The sequence below is a fragment of the Ptychodera flava genome, chromosome 13 (genome assembly GCF_041260155.1).
Source record: "Ptychodera flava strain L36383 chromosome 13, AS_Pfla_20210202, whole genome shotgun sequence".
Taxonomy (NCBI): Eukaryota; Metazoa; Hemichordata; class Enteropneusta; family Ptychoderidae; genus Ptychodera; species Ptychodera flava.
Genome location: NC_091940.1, coordinates 1,254,022 through 1,271,018, shown reverse-complemented (window position 1 = coordinate 1,271,018; position 16,997 = coordinate 1,254,022). Strand labels below are relative to the sequence as shown.

At 35.5% G+C, this 16,997-nt stretch overlaps 1 protein-coding gene across 3 annotated transcripts in view; it reads right to left on the bottom strand.

Annotated features, from left to right (window-relative positions):
- LOC139147056 (conserved oligomeric Golgi complex subunit 7-like) overlaps positions 1-16,997 on the bottom strand; it is a 148,812-nt gene that overhangs the window by 116,429 nt on the left and 15,386 nt on the right. For 2 of the 3 annotated variants that reach the window (XM_070717905.1, XM_070717907.1), the window contains exons 2-4: positions 13,259-13,351; positions 10,786-10,830; positions 5,520-5,660 (exon numbers count right to left, since the gene is read on the bottom strand). In XM_070717905.1, the coding sequence (XP_070574006.1) occupies positions 5,520-5,660; positions 10,786-10,830; positions 13,259-13,351 (279 nt within the window). The remainder of the gene's footprint in view (positions 1-5,519; positions 5,661-10,785; positions 10,831-13,258; positions 13,352-16,997) is intronic. The other variant, XM_070717908.1, reaches the window with a different exon arrangement.

Sequence of the window (16,997 nt, the reverse complement as noted above, 5' to 3'; positions counted from 1 at the left end):
TGGAATAACAAACTATGCAATACAAGTCTTAGTCACAGTGTTTTTAATGCTGGTCAGTGATACTGGACGTTGGCTGACCATAGACCCTCGAGAAAAACGAGGGTCTATGGGCTGACCAACAAAATGTGAAATGATTAAATAATCCGGTCCTACTAATTACTGCTCGTGACTGCCCGTAGCTGCCTGAGGACTGCCCGAGAACTGCCCGAGCACTGCCCGAGGAAAAAGTGGGCCAAATTTCGCCAATTTTAACACTAGGCCAATAGGTTCAGTTTATATCATGCCCAGCCAACCCAAAATATCATTGATTTGGCGTTAACCTGATGTTTTCTCCGGCGGTTTTGGAACTCTGAAGACGGCCCGGCTCGAAGGACATCCGCCAGCTTGATAGTGAGATCATACCATTTAGTCCGAGAGGTGGTACAATAACCTCGCCGAGTGCGTATAGCTTGATAGCCTACCACCCCTTGCACTGAATGGTATGATCTCACAATCAAGATGGGGACGTCTTTCTCGTCGAAAGCCCGGCGTCTTTCGGGTTCTAAAGCCGCCAAAGAAAACACTAAATCAATGATATTTTTGGTTAGCCAGGCATAATATAAGTTCAAGCTATTGGCTTAGTGTTAAAATTGGCGAAATTTGGCCTACTTGCTCCTCGGGCAGTCCTCGGGCAGTTCTCGGGCAGTCCTCGGGCAGCTACGGGCAGTCACGGGCAGTAATTAGTAGGACCCAAATAATCTCTCTCTCTATCATTTGGTCCAATTGACTTGGGTCCAATCGGCGTGGGGTCCAATTGACCAGTTGCCTTCACAGAAACTGACTGCGTATTCGAGCGCCACAGCAATGAACGGTCGGGGAATCCCCGCGAAAAATCACTCACACGCATGTACTCGTCCAAAACATTGATTGTTCACTTTTTAGCTGCATGATTCAGCCTGCCGAAATATTTTTATTTTGTAGATAAATAATTGAATTTCTTACTTTTTTATTTAGTTTGTTAATGAAAAGTCATTTTAATATTTTTAGATGCTTTAAAAATTTCAAAACCTGCTAAAAAGCGACTATTTGGCCAAAATTCAAACGAAAAACAGGAAAACCAAGCTCGAATCATGGGCTATTTCTCTATGAATACTCTCAGTCTCTTTAAGCTTACGCATATTACTCTCGCCGATGCACGATTTTTGCATCGAAATTTTTCACTCATTTTCGTTGGTATGACTTTGAAACTCCAGGAAGCGATTGAGAAGAAAGGGTTACCTTGAATTATTGAGGTTTTTGCTGATAATTTGCCAAATTAAATGAGAAAAAACACTACGCAAATTTCCACACGCTTACAGTACACTGAGTGTTTCAGAGGCCGGCCTTTCATGTTGGTGTGGTATACATGTGGAGGTAGTAGAGACTGAGGTTGAAATTTTCGCTCGTAATTTTACAAACGAAATCGTAAATCCACTCAAAACTTCGTATTTTTTTGACATATTTGAAACCCATGAGGAACGTAATTCATTCTCCCCGGCACAGTAAAAAGGAGATCGAAACGACATGCATGTCCAGGACCAAACGCACGCATGATGTCGAGACTGAGGTTTCTTGCACGCTGAAATTTTCACTCGTAATTTTACAAACGAAATCGTAAATCCACACAAAACTTCGTATTTTTTTGACATATTTGAAACCCATGAGGAACGTTATTCATTCTCCCCTGCACAGTAAAAAGGAGATCGAAACGACATGCATGTCAGGTGTCAAGGACCAAACGCACGCATGATGTCCATCAATATCCACCAATCTCGTAATTTACACTGACAGAACAAAAACAATATGATGAAGCATGGACGTTCTAACGTAAATGCATCATTGTCTATCGCATTTTCATGTTAGCCAATACACTCACACGTACGCTCTAAGTTCAATTATAATGTCAATTGAACACGATCTGGTATTTCCGCTGATAGTGAGTGTGCGACGTGAATGGTATGCCATGGAGGTATGCTAGTGTAGTCGTCAAATAACACTGATCACGTGGTGTGACAAAATAGTTTTACGGAAGTTGTTGACGGAAATGACGTCAATTTTGCCTCTCCCAACTCTATAAGCTTCCTCAGTTACGTAACTTCGTCGCTAAAAATGAAAATTGATCAGAAAGAAATCTTATGCCTGAAGTGGAGTCTGGCCCAACTGACCCTATCTGCATCCCCACAAGTGATATGTCAAACACTGACATGAATATGGTCATACAAATGCATCAACAAAAGAATAGTACCTTAGAGGATCTATGATGTTATTTTACCAGAGACATTTAGCACATGTGCATAAAGGCACAAACAGAAAGGCAAACCATTAACTTTTGAATGAAGGCTACTGGTACTGTTGAACAAAAATATGTCTATTTCAATAGCGCTGTTCACGGTTACAGGTTTGTTTCTAAATATAGCTGTACGCGCGCGACATCGCACACGAAGCTTGAAATGCGGACAAATTTTATCAATGTTGCATACATGGCCGTTTTTGCAGCTAATACTCAGAGTCGTGAATACGTTTTTTAGTATTCATTGTTACACTAGCAGTCACCCACTGAGATGTATTTTCGTCGTTCTTGCATGCGTAATTTTCAAAAGCGTTATCTGAAAATGCGGACAAATATTTATTTTTGCATATTAATTAGAGAACAGTGACGTAAACTGTGAACGGCCCTATTTTGTTGATGCATACAACTCCTTGCAGTTGGCATATCTGGTGATTAAGTGGACACCTTATTTCAATTGGATTAAAATAAGAGTTCAAATCTGTTATAACTATGATCGGCACAAAATGTCATTCTATATGTTCTCAAGCACTTGAACTTGTCTTCCAGGGATCATCTGAGTGCACTGCTATTGAACTCCTTTTCAAGCTCACTATGACTGATAGCTTCAATTTGTTTTTGAAAACCAGGACACAAACTAGAAGAAGAAAGACTGTTTCAATTTTGTTGATGCATTTTCTTCACAAATATGTTATAAAATGTCCTAAATAAGTTTGAATACAGTGACTGTATGCCACTATGGTCCAATGCTGGCAACACAGTGCCTGTATGCCACTATGGTCCCATGCTGGCAACACAGTGCCTGTATGCCACTGTCTATGGTCCCATGCTGGCAACACAGTGCCTGTATGCCACTGTCTATGGTCCCATGATGGCCAATGCCTGACTTGCTGTTGCCTCAGTACCGCAAACTGCGAGCCAATGATTGACAAGTTATCATGTGACTAAATCTGCAGGTCTGATTGATAAAGCCGGCTTACAGTATATCAAAACTTCAACTTGATTAGATTTATGAATGAAAGAGCTAAGTTATTCACATATATAAATCAGCAGGGTGATGGCCCATGTTACTCATTGAAATAAAGTAATCTTGGTACATAAAGCACAGATTGCAGGAATATTCTTGCAATATTTTTATCCTTCAATTTCTACCTACAGGTACATACAAGAAATTACATATGATAAATACATAATCCCATTAAATTTTCACATGGAATACTCCTACAACAAAAACTATGATGACAGTGCTGAATTATCAAAATCAATTTGGTCTCTTTAATAAAAAAGGACCAATTTTGGGTCTCTTTGAATTTGACATATTGTTTGTTATACATGAAGTTCAGCTAATGTGATGAATACAATGTAAATCACAAAAGATTCAGTGGTAGACATGATGGCAGCCAACAAGAAAACACGTTTTTTTAAGTGGCCATTTATATTAAATCCTGTGCGTTCTAAACAATGAATAATGAATGTGAGATATTCAATGTTCCCAAGTTGCACAAAATTAGAATTCTCTTTGATTTGTACCCTTGAAGGTTGCTACTTTACTTTTGTTGCCAGTCAAATAACTTTTGCTGTTCTACAATTTAGCAACAATGTGAAGCATCAAAACAGTTATTTTATTATATACAATAAAGTTATGTTTGGCTATTACAGTGGAAATTTCAAAATCATTGTAAAATAACCATAAAAGTAGTGGTCTGCAAATATACAAATGCCATATTTTCAGAAAGCAAGTTATGACCAACAAAAATGGTCATATAAAGAAAGATTTAGTTACCACCGAATTACATTTGATCAGTATGCTTGATGTGTTTGTCACGTAATGACTAGATGTTGTCTACGTGCAGCGCAGGCGTTCACGATGGCAAACAACATTTCTACCCGTAGTCACAATTACCTGCAACTTTTTTTTTAGACTTTCTTGATTATTTCTGTTAATTTAGAGAAGCAACCTCGTCAAATTTTATTGTAAATTAGCATATATATTTCATATAAAAATATTTTGAACAGTTTGCACAAGTAAGCTTTATGTAAATATTTCTTTAAATATTGTAATAACTCTATCAAAGAAAATCAACCAATTTAATTTAAGAATAGTACATAGCATAGGAATAGCTGTAATGTACAGCAATGAAATTCAAGGAAAAATTTTATGAATGTCATGCTATTCAGATAAAAATCAGCAAAATGATGGGGAATGCAGAACTAAACTGAAAATTCACACATGCATTACTAGGGTACTCAAATGCAATGACGTGTCATTAGGCATACACATAATTCTAGTTTTTTATGATCTTACAAGCATAATATATAAATTTCTTTTGTCAAATCCATTGAAAAAATCAAGTCAACATATTTCTGCTTGATGAAATAATTGGAACTAGTCTCCCTATTTTTCCTTACACTATTTTGCATGCCAAGGACACAAAAGTTGGTAAATTTTACAAACATAGGGCCAATGTCCCTGTAGCTACTATAGACTTGAAGACATACAAAGTATAATATATACTCAGACTAGAAACTATAGCCAGGACAGAACTGTCTTGAAAATCCATAATTTCCAAGCCATCAGCCTCTAACATAAAATATACAATCATATATGTGGATGTAAAAGCAACTGTATAGGGAGGGGCAGATATCGCCATGTGTAGTAATGAAAACAATTTATGTAATAAGTGTGACTGTATATTTAAATAAAGGAATACTGATGAACACGGCACATACATGGATATTTGAAGCAAATTTCAGAATATGCTGTAGATATTTTTTTGTAGTTTGGATGGTTGAACTAGTGCATAAAAAAAATTAAGGCCAGGAAAATCTTACTACATTAATTTTTAATCCCAAAGTCATCATCCTAGTAAACACTATCCAAGATTTAGGTCCTTCTTGGAATATGCCATTCTATTTTTACCACCTTCTGTACTAATTGTTCCTCTCAGTAAAATGAATGATTCTACCAAGTTATCCAAAACTTCATACTGACAAAGTTCACATACAACAGTCATATTAAAACATATGTACTCCTTACACTATCCACCTACCAACATACTTGTCTATCTATGTATCTCTGTAAGTGTGTGTGTCTGTATGTGTATTGAGCAAAGGGGACTTTGAGGCAGGGACCTACATCATACCCTGAAAAAGAATGGGACAGGAATACATCAATTAAGCCCTCCCATCAGGGACTCATGTCTACTGTACTTACTTTCTTGATGTCTTCTTTTACCATTTGCATTTGTTCTTGCAGAAAGGTTGCTTCCTGCTTGACAGCTTCAATATCCCGTAATACGCGAGGCAGGTTTTGAAGAGCTTGTTGGCTTGTTTCTTCAATTGAATTATTTACCTCCTGTTTGTCAGGATAATTCACTATGATTAATCAATAATCAAATCTAAATATCTCAATATCTAAACAAGATATTTATATCATACTACTACTCTACATATGATGTACTCAATGTTCAAATGGTTGGATTGGTACAGGCACAGACATCAATCACTGGTTTAGAAACAGCATTAATTTACAAAGGTACCTACAAACCAGTTCCAAGCTGTCAGTCCCCTGGTTTGTTAATTTAAGAGTTTTTTATCATACCTGTACTCATTTGCATATTACTGGTTATAAGGTTACTTAAAGGGGCATATTTCTTGATGAGGTACACCAATTATTCTTCTTGTATGCTGCCTTCATCAACACCTTGCTCAACACCTTGCAGGTCTTTGTTTTCCGTTCAAAATTTCATTCACAGACAAATTTGTTTCCTGTTTAATCTTTTCAGAAGTATGCCTTTTTAACATTAGCTTTAGTTGAAAACAAACAAATCTAAAACAGCTTTTTCTGGCAAATTGTTTGAAAATTGCTGTGACTGGAATAACTATAAAAATACCGTCAAGGACACTATGTGCTCACATTCGGTTTGAATTGGTCCATTCGAGAAATATTTAAACCAGGGAAAACAAGAATGACAAAAGCAAATAAGGTCTCCAACTTAGGTACTGGAGGTCATCTTTAGGAACATGCATATCAACTTCTATAGCAATGGGACAAGCAGATACTAAATAAGCAAATGTCAACAACAAAATATAGGGCCAAAGTCCCTGAAGCTACTATAGACATGGATACAAAATTAAGTATTTCCTGACTGTATGAAATTATCTCACTATTAAAGCTGTCTGACCAGCGGTTATGAAAAAACAAGTGACCCAACAGTTGACAGAGCTCTACTGTGTTATGTAGAGAATAACCTTTTGTGACACATGTATTGATGAAGAAGGTGGATATCTTTGATAGCTCATTTCAGGATGGCCTGACCAAAAATGGAAAAAAAAAATCCTTAAAAATACAGGCATATTTCATCATAATTTTAACAAATCTAAGTTGGGTTATCCCTAGGTACCTGTATACCAAATAACAAAGCTGTCTGACCAGTGGTTATGAAGAAGATTTTTTACTAAAAACGCCGTTTTTGGCGCTAATTTGCCTATTTTCAACAATATCAAAAAATTAATAAAAACGGTTTCTCAAAATCATATATTTTATCTACACAACAAATATCAAATCAGTAAGTACTGCAGTTCTCAAGATATTTGAGTGGACGGACGCCTCACAAACGGACATACATACATACATGCATGCATACATACAGACTGACGGTGGAGGCCGGACGGATACCCATCCCAATAGCTTCTATAGACTATACTAGTCTATAGTAGCTAATAAAGGAGAGTTAATTACATTCTAATTAAAGTAAACAAGACTTGATTATCAAGATTTACGTCATAAAAAAACAGCATATCTGTTACGTTATAAGGAATCTTCAGCTGGTTTAATCTTTCTCATCCTATTAACCAAGCACATATTTAACTTTCAAATTAACATTGCAAATAAGTTCTGTGAATAAGTTGAGCCTGTAGGTAATCAAAGAAAGCACACAGAAGAGACAAATGCTTGAAACTTAAGAAGTTCAAGGTCATCAAAAGCATGATAAGGAATCATGTAACACTTTCATTGCACTGTTTACACAGATTGCATAATTGCTATAAATAGCACATGAGGAATCTTACCATAAAAACCCCATCACTTTGACCACTCTTTTAATTGACCACTCTATTTTTTTCCTCAAAAAGTAATTTTATTTTATCCTTACCAAGTCAATTATAAATGGAAATTAGAACTTTCTCTATCTCTATTTATTTGACCACCCTATCATGACAAACTATTATGAGCAATTTCTTTTAGATAACATACAGAGCACAATATATGATGGTTCAGAATATGTCAAAGTTGGGATTCAGGGAAAGTTGCCTTTACATCTTTTAATCCTCCAAGATGGTAAGCATTTCACTATGAACTGTCAAAAAAGTTGAACTTTCTAATAATTCTACACTAAAATTATTTTGGCTTTGATGGTTTCCTAATTAATTCAATTATTTAAAATCTTATTAATTATTTTTTTCTGGGTGAATTGATAGGGTTTATACAGTACAAGAATTACATACAATGTAAGTCAAATTTTGACCAAAAATGACATAAAAATTCCTTAAAAATACACATTTGCATATTTCATCACAATTTGAACAAATCTAAGTTGGGTTATCCTTAGGGACCTGTATACCAAATAAAAAAGCTGTCTGACCAGCAGTTATGAAGAAGAAGATTTTTTACCAAAAACGCCTTTTTTGGCATTAATTTGCCTACTTTCAACAATATCAAAAAATTAAAAAAATAGTTTCTCAAAATCATATTTTTCATCTACACAACAAATATCAAATCAGTAAGTACTGCAGTTCTCAAGATATTTGAGTGGACGGACGCCTCACAAACGGACATACATACATACATACATACATACAGACTGACGACGGACGCCGGACGGATACCCATCCCAATAGCTTCTATAGACTATAGTCTATAGTAGCTAAAAACAGAGAAGGCTTGATAAAAAGAAAAGGTCGGAGTGGGCAAAAATGCACAAGGGATCTGGTAAAAAAGTAATGCTGCATCATCGATCTTCTAGACCCTACCCCCTCCTGAATATCAAATGTTCCACCCCTTGGTATTACATAAGACCAAATGACAGGGAGTACATTTACAACCTTGGGAATTTTTAATTAATGCCATGAGTGTTATCATTCTAATGTAAACAGCACTTAGTTAAGTTAGTTACAGATAGTGAAATGCCTTCCACTGTGGGCGGTGATTACAACATCTGGAATTATCCTGGATCCAAATTTCTCATCAGTTCTTGTATGTCTTACATAGAAAAGTTGCAAAAATTGGTCCAAAATGAAAAAAATCACCTCAGCTTTGTTTTCTGGATCAAAATTTTCCTACAAATTGGTACCAAATATGACAAAATTATGTTCACAGCCTTCAAAATTGTCTCACAATATATCCTGGGTTGGTGTAGGTCATTTAAGGTCACAAACTGAGAAAAGTACCTAAAATATACAAATTTTGGGGTTTCCCAACACTTTGAGCAGAAAATTTATCTAATAACATCTTTCGGGACTTTATACCAAATTACAAAGCTATCAAACAAGGGACTTTATACCAAATTACAAAGCTATCAAACAAGTAATGTTGAGATAAAGTTTTCTTGACAAAAAATGACAATGTTGTCTTAAAAATACAATTTTTTATGTATTTCAGTACAATTTCCACATATCTAACTATTGTCATCTCTGTACGTCTGTGTACCAAATATGAAAGCTGTCTGTCCAGGGGTTTTAAAGAGGAAATACTGTCTAAGATTTTTTGACCAAAATGACAAAATTGCACAAAAATAGTAATTTTCCCAATTTTGTCATAATTTCAACAAATTAGAAGAGTAACACCCTTGCAAAGAGAACCCAAATTTGAGAATGATTCGGCCAGCGGTTTCAGAGAAGAAGAATTTTTACTGAAAATAAGAAAAATCACAAAAAAATTCAGCAAAAATACAAAATTAAGGACATCTTCACAATATTCATAAAACTGTATTAAGGTTCACCTACGGTACTTGCACACAAATTTTCAAAGCAATCAAAAAAGCGGTTCTTGAGTTATTAATTCTTAACCATTTTCACATTTTGTAAGCTCATTTGCATAATTTTGGCAATGCAGACTTCATTTGAACAAACTGCCATCTATAGCCCAGGATGCATCCACACACCAAATACCAAGCTGAAACGTGCAGCGGTTTGCGTGTTTTTGATGTTGACGGACATACTGTACGTACATACATACATACATACATACATACACACATACATACAGACGCCATCGACTTCAGCCTATACGATAAACTCACATTGGTAAAACCAAATGTGAGCCAAAAAATAGAACTAGAAATTTCAAAGTGATATTGAAATAAATTGATATCACAACGAATAATCTGAAAATTATTGTAAAGAAAATGCCCCTATTATAAGGGTGACTAACTGTATTTGTGATCCACAGCCTACTCCCTTCCCAGCCCCAACGTATATCTTGGCTTCAGCCAATTAGCCCCATGGGGATGGTTGCGGGCAAAAAAGCATGGGTCACATGATAACAAGTGCCATCCGACGGCAGATCGTCCATGTAGCCGACACGAACACGAAGTGTCTGTTACCGGCTACCAAAAACTATGAAAAATAGTAAAGAATGAGCTACAAAATCACTATCAGTTTTAAGTTGCAGGTAGAATAAGTCTGTGCCTTTGTAAAAAATACTATAAAAATAGTAGAAAGTGAAGAACCAGCTGAAAGTTAGTTGAGGAGACCTTGACCGCATATCATTTGCATCTCATTGTCGGCTACATGGACTGTGTGCCATCCGACCAGCATTGGCTGGTGAGTTTATTCCCTTTGCACTATTTAGAAAGACAAAAATACTGTCAAGGGCAGTGTGCTCATATTTGGTTTGAATTGGTCCATCAAGAAATATTTAAACCAGAAAAACAAGAATGACAAAAGTAAATAAGGTCTGAAACTTTAGGTACTAGAGGTCAATTCTAGGAACAGGCTTAGCAGAGGAATGTTTCAACACAATCCTTCATGGTTCCAGCAGGTCTGCCAATATGTATCAGTTCATGAACAATGACAGGAAATGACTCAAGGTCAGTGGAGTAGCCTGTTTCAGTCACTGCTACACTCCTGCACATAACAGGTACATTGCATACAAATAGGCTGCTTCAATTAATGCCACCACTCTCGCAGATTTTGCAGGATTTCCCCTTTTTCTTACCTAACTTGCATATTTTTGACACTGACATGTTCATTTGAACAACATCACATCTCAACCCCTAGGTCTACCTGTACACCAAATACTGTAATGGTGGGTGCAGCGGTTTGGGAGCTTTTGAATGTGACGGGCCTACATCCGCACACACATACATACATAAACACATACATACATACATACATACATACATACATACATGTTTATATAGAAATATATATGGAAAAGGAACCAACAAAGATGTAAGATGAGGATGGTCAATGTACCTTACCTGTATAAAGAGCTGGAGTTTCATTACGAGAGTGGATGCCAGTGCCTAATAAGTACACAACAAAGAGAATTTGATAAATTTTCATTTTTGTTACTCATCATTTGAAATCAAGACAGACCTGTATTTAAAAGGAATTATTGGTAAACTGTTTTGACCAAATAACATTCTCTTGTCAGTAGGACTAAATGCATTAGGTGTTAATTGCCATATCTGAAAATGTATACATGTATTCTGATACACAACCGAACACCCATTATCTATGGAAATATTTACCTCCTACACATGTTAAAGCCATGATCAGAAAGTGTATGAAATTCAAGGACTATTGTCAATAAACATGTGAACAACAATATTCAAGAAACATAGGGCCAAAGTCCCTGAAGCTACTATAGACATGGATACAAAATTAAGTATTTCCTGACTGTATGAAATTATCTCACTTAGGTCATCCTAGGGACTTGTAAACCAAATATTAAAGCTGTCTGACCAGCGGTTTTGAAAGAACAAGCGACTCAACAGTTGACAGAGCTCTGCTGTGTTATGTAGAGAATAACCTTTTGTGACACATGTATTGATGAAGAAGGTGGATATCTGTGATTAACATTGAAAGTGAGTTCTGTTGAATAAGTTGAGACTGTACATACTCAGAGAAAGCACACTGAAGAGACAAATGTTTGAAACTTAAGAAGTTCAAGGTCATCAAAAGCATTATAAGGAATCATGTAACTTTCATTGCACTGTTTACACAGATTGCATAATTGCTATAAATAGCACATGAGGATATCTTACAGCCCAGCTTTACCATAAAAACCCTATCACTTTGACCAAATATTAAAGCTGTCTGACCAGCGGTTTTGAAAGAACAAGCAACTCAACAGTTGACAGAGCTCTGCTGTGTTATGTAGAGAATAACCTTTTGTGACACATGTATTGATGAAGAAGGTGGATATCTGTGATTAACATTGTAAGTGAGTTCTGTTGAATAAGTTGAGACTGTACGTACTCAGAGAAAGCACACTGAAGAGACAAATGTTTGAAACTTAAGAAGTTCAAGGTCATCAAAAGCATTATAAGGAATCATGTAACTTTCATTGCACTGTTTACACAGATTGCATAATTGCTATAAATAGCACATGAGGAATCTTACAGCCCAGCTTTACCATAAAAACCCTATCACTTTGACCACTCTTTTAATTGACCACTCTATTTTTTCCTCAAAAAGTAATTTTATTTTATCCTTACCAAGTCAACCATAAATGGAAATTAGAACTTTCTCTATCTCTATCTCTATCTCTATTGACTATTTTGAGCAATTTCTTTTGGATAACATACAGGGCACAATAATGACGGTTCAAAATATGTCAAAGTTGGGATTCAGGAAAGTTGCCTTTACATGTTTTAATCCTCCAGGATGGTAAGCATTTCACTATGAACTGTCAAAAAAAGTTGAACTTTCTGATAATTCTACACTAAAATTATTTTGGCTTTGATGATTTCCTAATTCAATTATTTAAAATCATATTAATTATTTTTTTCTGGGTGAATTGATAGGGTTTATACAGTACAAGAATTACATACAATGTAAGTCAAATTTTGACCAAAAATGACCAAAAAAAATCCTTAAAAATACACATTTGCCTTTTTCATCACAATTTGAACAAATCTAAGTTGGGTTACCCCTAGGGACCTGTACACCAAATAACAAAGCTGTCTGACCAGCGGTTATGAAGAAGAAGATTTTTTACCAAAAACACCTTTTTTGGCATTAATTTGCCTATTTTCAACAATATCAAAAATTAAAAAAATAGTTTCTTAAAATCATACTTTTCATCTACACAACAAATATCAAATCAGTAAGTACTGCGGTTCTCAAGATATTTGAGTGGACGGACGCCTCACAAACGGACATACATACATACATACATACATACATACATACAGACTGACGACGGACGCCGGACGGATACCCATCCCAATAGCTTCTATAGACTAGAGTCTATAGTAGCTAAAAACAAAGTACCGGTATGATATAGTCAGCAGAATGAATGACAAAGAACATGAATGTCTAAGTACAAGGTAAGTAAACAAAAGACTGCACGTTGAAGAAGGCCATCACATATATCACATGTAGTTTTGTTAGAACTTGTACAAGCTTGCATGAGAAGATCAAGGGGAATCTTAACACCACATCACATGGAAATTAGACAAGAAATAATTTTACCACACTAATATCATCATAATTTGAACAAATCAGAATATAATAATTATTGGAACATGCACAGTAAATTTCAGTATCATCAGACATATTGTATTTGAGAAAATGAGCAAAAATGACAAGTTTTCTTAATTTCATCAGTTTTATAATTGATAATTAATCTGTATATACATGGCTTTCCTCACCATTTTCTAAACAATAATTTGACCAAGTCACAGTTGTAAACACTGCAATATGCAAATGACATTAAAAACTTACATCTTTCTGTTCTGATATATCTCTTTGGGTTCTAAATGCACAGTTGACCCAGTCTTTGACGTCAAAGCTGTCATCTAAAAACTTGGAGAAATCCTCCAATGAAGAGATACAAAGATTACACATTCAGTAACAGGTTTATATTGAACATCAAGTAAGCAAATGTTTGCTCTTACTTATACAGATATTTGTTTTGATAATCTTCTCATTTTTTGTCAAATACATTTTCCAGATAATGACAGTAAGATTGCTTTTAAATTTCAATGTAACGGTAGAATTAGAGAAAAATTTGAATATTGACATTTTCAAGAATATTTCTATCTCTAGCTTTCTAAAGATAGTACCCTCATCAAGTTGCATAAAAATTGGCATAAAATTTGACTATTTAAAGTTCTTGAAATTTTTTTAATATTTTGTTGAATTTTTCTCAAAATTTCGTCCCCATTTGAATAAAATAAAATAGCGCCAATGGCACTTGATCACAACTGGCACATTGTGAAACTACTCTATCTCTGGGTACACCTGTACATGAAATACTGAATGGGTAGGTGCTGCGGGTTTGGAGTTTGTCAGTAAATGCACACACAAAACAAAGTCCCGAAGTAGCGAATTCCAGCCATTTTCAAACCACACTGTTTGTCAGTGGGGTAAGCAATATTCGCAAAAATCACATTTCCAGGCTAATAGACTATGTTTTACGAAATCACACGTCCTTATCACAAAATAAAACGATCTTTGTCTTTAAATCAATGCGCCAGTAAACAGGTCCAGCAGCTAGTTATGTCATCAAGTCTGTAATGTTAAGGGTCATAACAAATGTGAGAAATCTAAAACATTAAATATGTTGTTTTTTATCAATTTTATTACCAAAAGCGCATGAAATCTCTGATACTTTGAATCAGCCATCCTGCATATTTCTAACATTCATCAAAACCTCATTTCTGTTCCACAACTCATTAAATAGTCCATAATGCAGGATTGGTGTACATTCCAAAACTACATATGTGAAAGACCCTAAAATCAATTAGTTAAAGGGGGGGTTAGAAATTTCCCAAAACTATCTAACCCCTGCTCCGTTTGGCTCCATTTTTCAGAATCGGAACCTTGGAACCAGTCTGAATATCTGTACCAAATATCAATGCAGTCTGTTCAGCAGTTTTTGACTTTTTGTCGTTTACGGAAAATGGACACTGAGTCTGTCTGACACCGGTTGAAGCTAACCCTATATCACAACTTCCAGATGTGATAATGACCTATGGTCATTATGTTAAAAAATACCGCCAATGGCGCTTGGACATAATGACCGCCTAGTATTATCGGCATTTATCAACAACCACACTCACTGTGAATTAGACAGACCACGAAGTCAATGAGCAACATATAGCTGAAAGACTATTTTTCACATTGCGATTTTAAGCTCATTTTTATGAGAAAAGAGACATGTATATGTATATGGAGAAATAGCAGAAGACATATTTGTAAATTGTTTGTTAAGTGACAATCATATATGCATCTCTTGAAATTTTGTGGTTATAAGGTATAACACTAGTGTAAGAATAATGAGGTTAGAATAAGTTAGTAAAGCTAAGTTGACAGTAATTAAGATTACAAAATTATACACTAAGCTGGGAAATCTGATTGAAATAAATGTTGAAAAGTAGCAAAGTCATGGTCATCTTTTGTTTAATACCTTGTGTAAGTTCATGAACTTTACATAAATCTTACTGTAGATTTGTTGCTATGGGCAATAACTGTGTTTCAGATCATTTGAGAGCAATCTATCCATGACAGCTTTAAATTGTAATATACTTCTTTTCTATTTAAAGGAGAGAAACTTCTCAAATAATTTTTTTCCCTGTAATTTGCTGTGAGAACACATGGACAGATGCTTAGGACTCTATGCTGGTGCTACCTTGATAACTAACCTACAACTTGTAACGTCATTGTCTAACCTGTTCACCCCAATTTCCTGTAGACAGGTCCACACTCTCCATTGATAACATGGGTTTGGGCCATACCATGTAGTGAAAGACTGAAACATGTGAGGTTGTGGATACTTAATCTCTGGAATGTCAAAGTCTGTATATTGACTCAAGGATGTTTACTTAACAAATGCCTAGGGTCATCTCAAAAGTGAGAATCTAAACTATGAAATAGGTTTTTTTTTAATGCTTTTGATGCCCAAAAGAGCATAGAAATCTCTTATACTTCGAATCAGTCATCCTGCATATTTCTAACATTCATCAAAACCTCATTTCTGTTCCACAACTCATAAAACAGTCCACAATGCAGGATTGGTGTACATTCCAAAACTACATATATGAAAGACCCCTAAAATCAATTAGTTAAAATAGCGTCAATGACACTGTAGCTCCCATCCTGGACTATTTAGTGTTTGTTTTCTGGTCAGATATTTGAACATGTGTGAAAGGGATAAAGTGCATGAAGTGAAAATACTTAAATGAAATGTACTGGAGACAGTGAAATGTGTTTAATGTATTTATTCAGAATATAAAATGGAAAAAATACAGAATTAGATATATCGAATACTGTGATACAACCATTAACTCAACAAGTCATTTACAATGACATAGTCCCCACTTGTAATAGGAGTATTAGTCTTGATGGGGCAGGAAAATGTGGTCATTAAGAAGTATCACTGGGTGTATATGTTGAGATCTATGGGCACATAGGTCTATGTCGTTGTTCCCAATTTGAAACACATGAGGCATGTCTAAGTTATGGTTCTAAATTGGGAAAAAAGATCAGACCTCTAGCAGTATTGGCCAGCCAAGAAATACATATGCGCATTATAAATGAGGTACAAGATGTGACATCTTAAGGTCTAATATCCTTTCAAAATTGGAGGGTATAGAACTTGTGGTTACTGAAATATGCATATATATGTATAATCAAGGTCAAAGGTCATCAAGGTCACATGACATTTTGGAAAAAAAATTATATTGCTAATTAATCCCTATATGCCAAAAAGTCAGATCTCTAGCTCTATTCGCTTGCCCAGAATTAGATGTGTACATAATTAATGAGGTAAAGCGTGTGTTGTCATAAGGTCTCCCATCCTACTAAATACAAAGGACATAGCACTTGTGGTTACTTATTTATTGACATAAACATATATTTTAGGTAAAAGGTCATCGAGGTCACATGACATTTGGTCAAAAAATTTCTCTCCTATAGTTATCCCTATATACCAAAAATCAGACATCCAGCTCTATTGGCTCGCTCAGAATGAGATATGCGCATAATTATTGAGGTACAGTATGTGGCGTCATAAGGTGTCCAATCATACCAAACATGAAGGGTGTAGCACTTGTGGTTACCGAGTTATGGAAAAATATGTATATTTGAGGTCAAAGGTCACCGAGGTCACGTGACATTTTGTCAAAAAAATTGTTCTGCTAAGTTATCCCCATATACCGAAAATCAGACCTCTAGCTCTATTGGCTCGCTCAAAATTAGATATGTGCATAATTAATGAGGTACAATATGTGGCGTCATAAGCTGTCCCATCATACCATACATGAAGGCTGTAGCACTTGTGGTTACCGAGTTATGGACAAATATGTATATTTGAGGTCAAAGGTCACCGAGGTCACGTGACATTTTGTCAAAAAAATTGTATTGCTAAGTTATCCCTATATACCAAAAATCAGACCTCTAGCTGTATTGGCTCGCTCAAAATTAGATATGCGCATAATTAATGAGGTACAATATGTGGCGT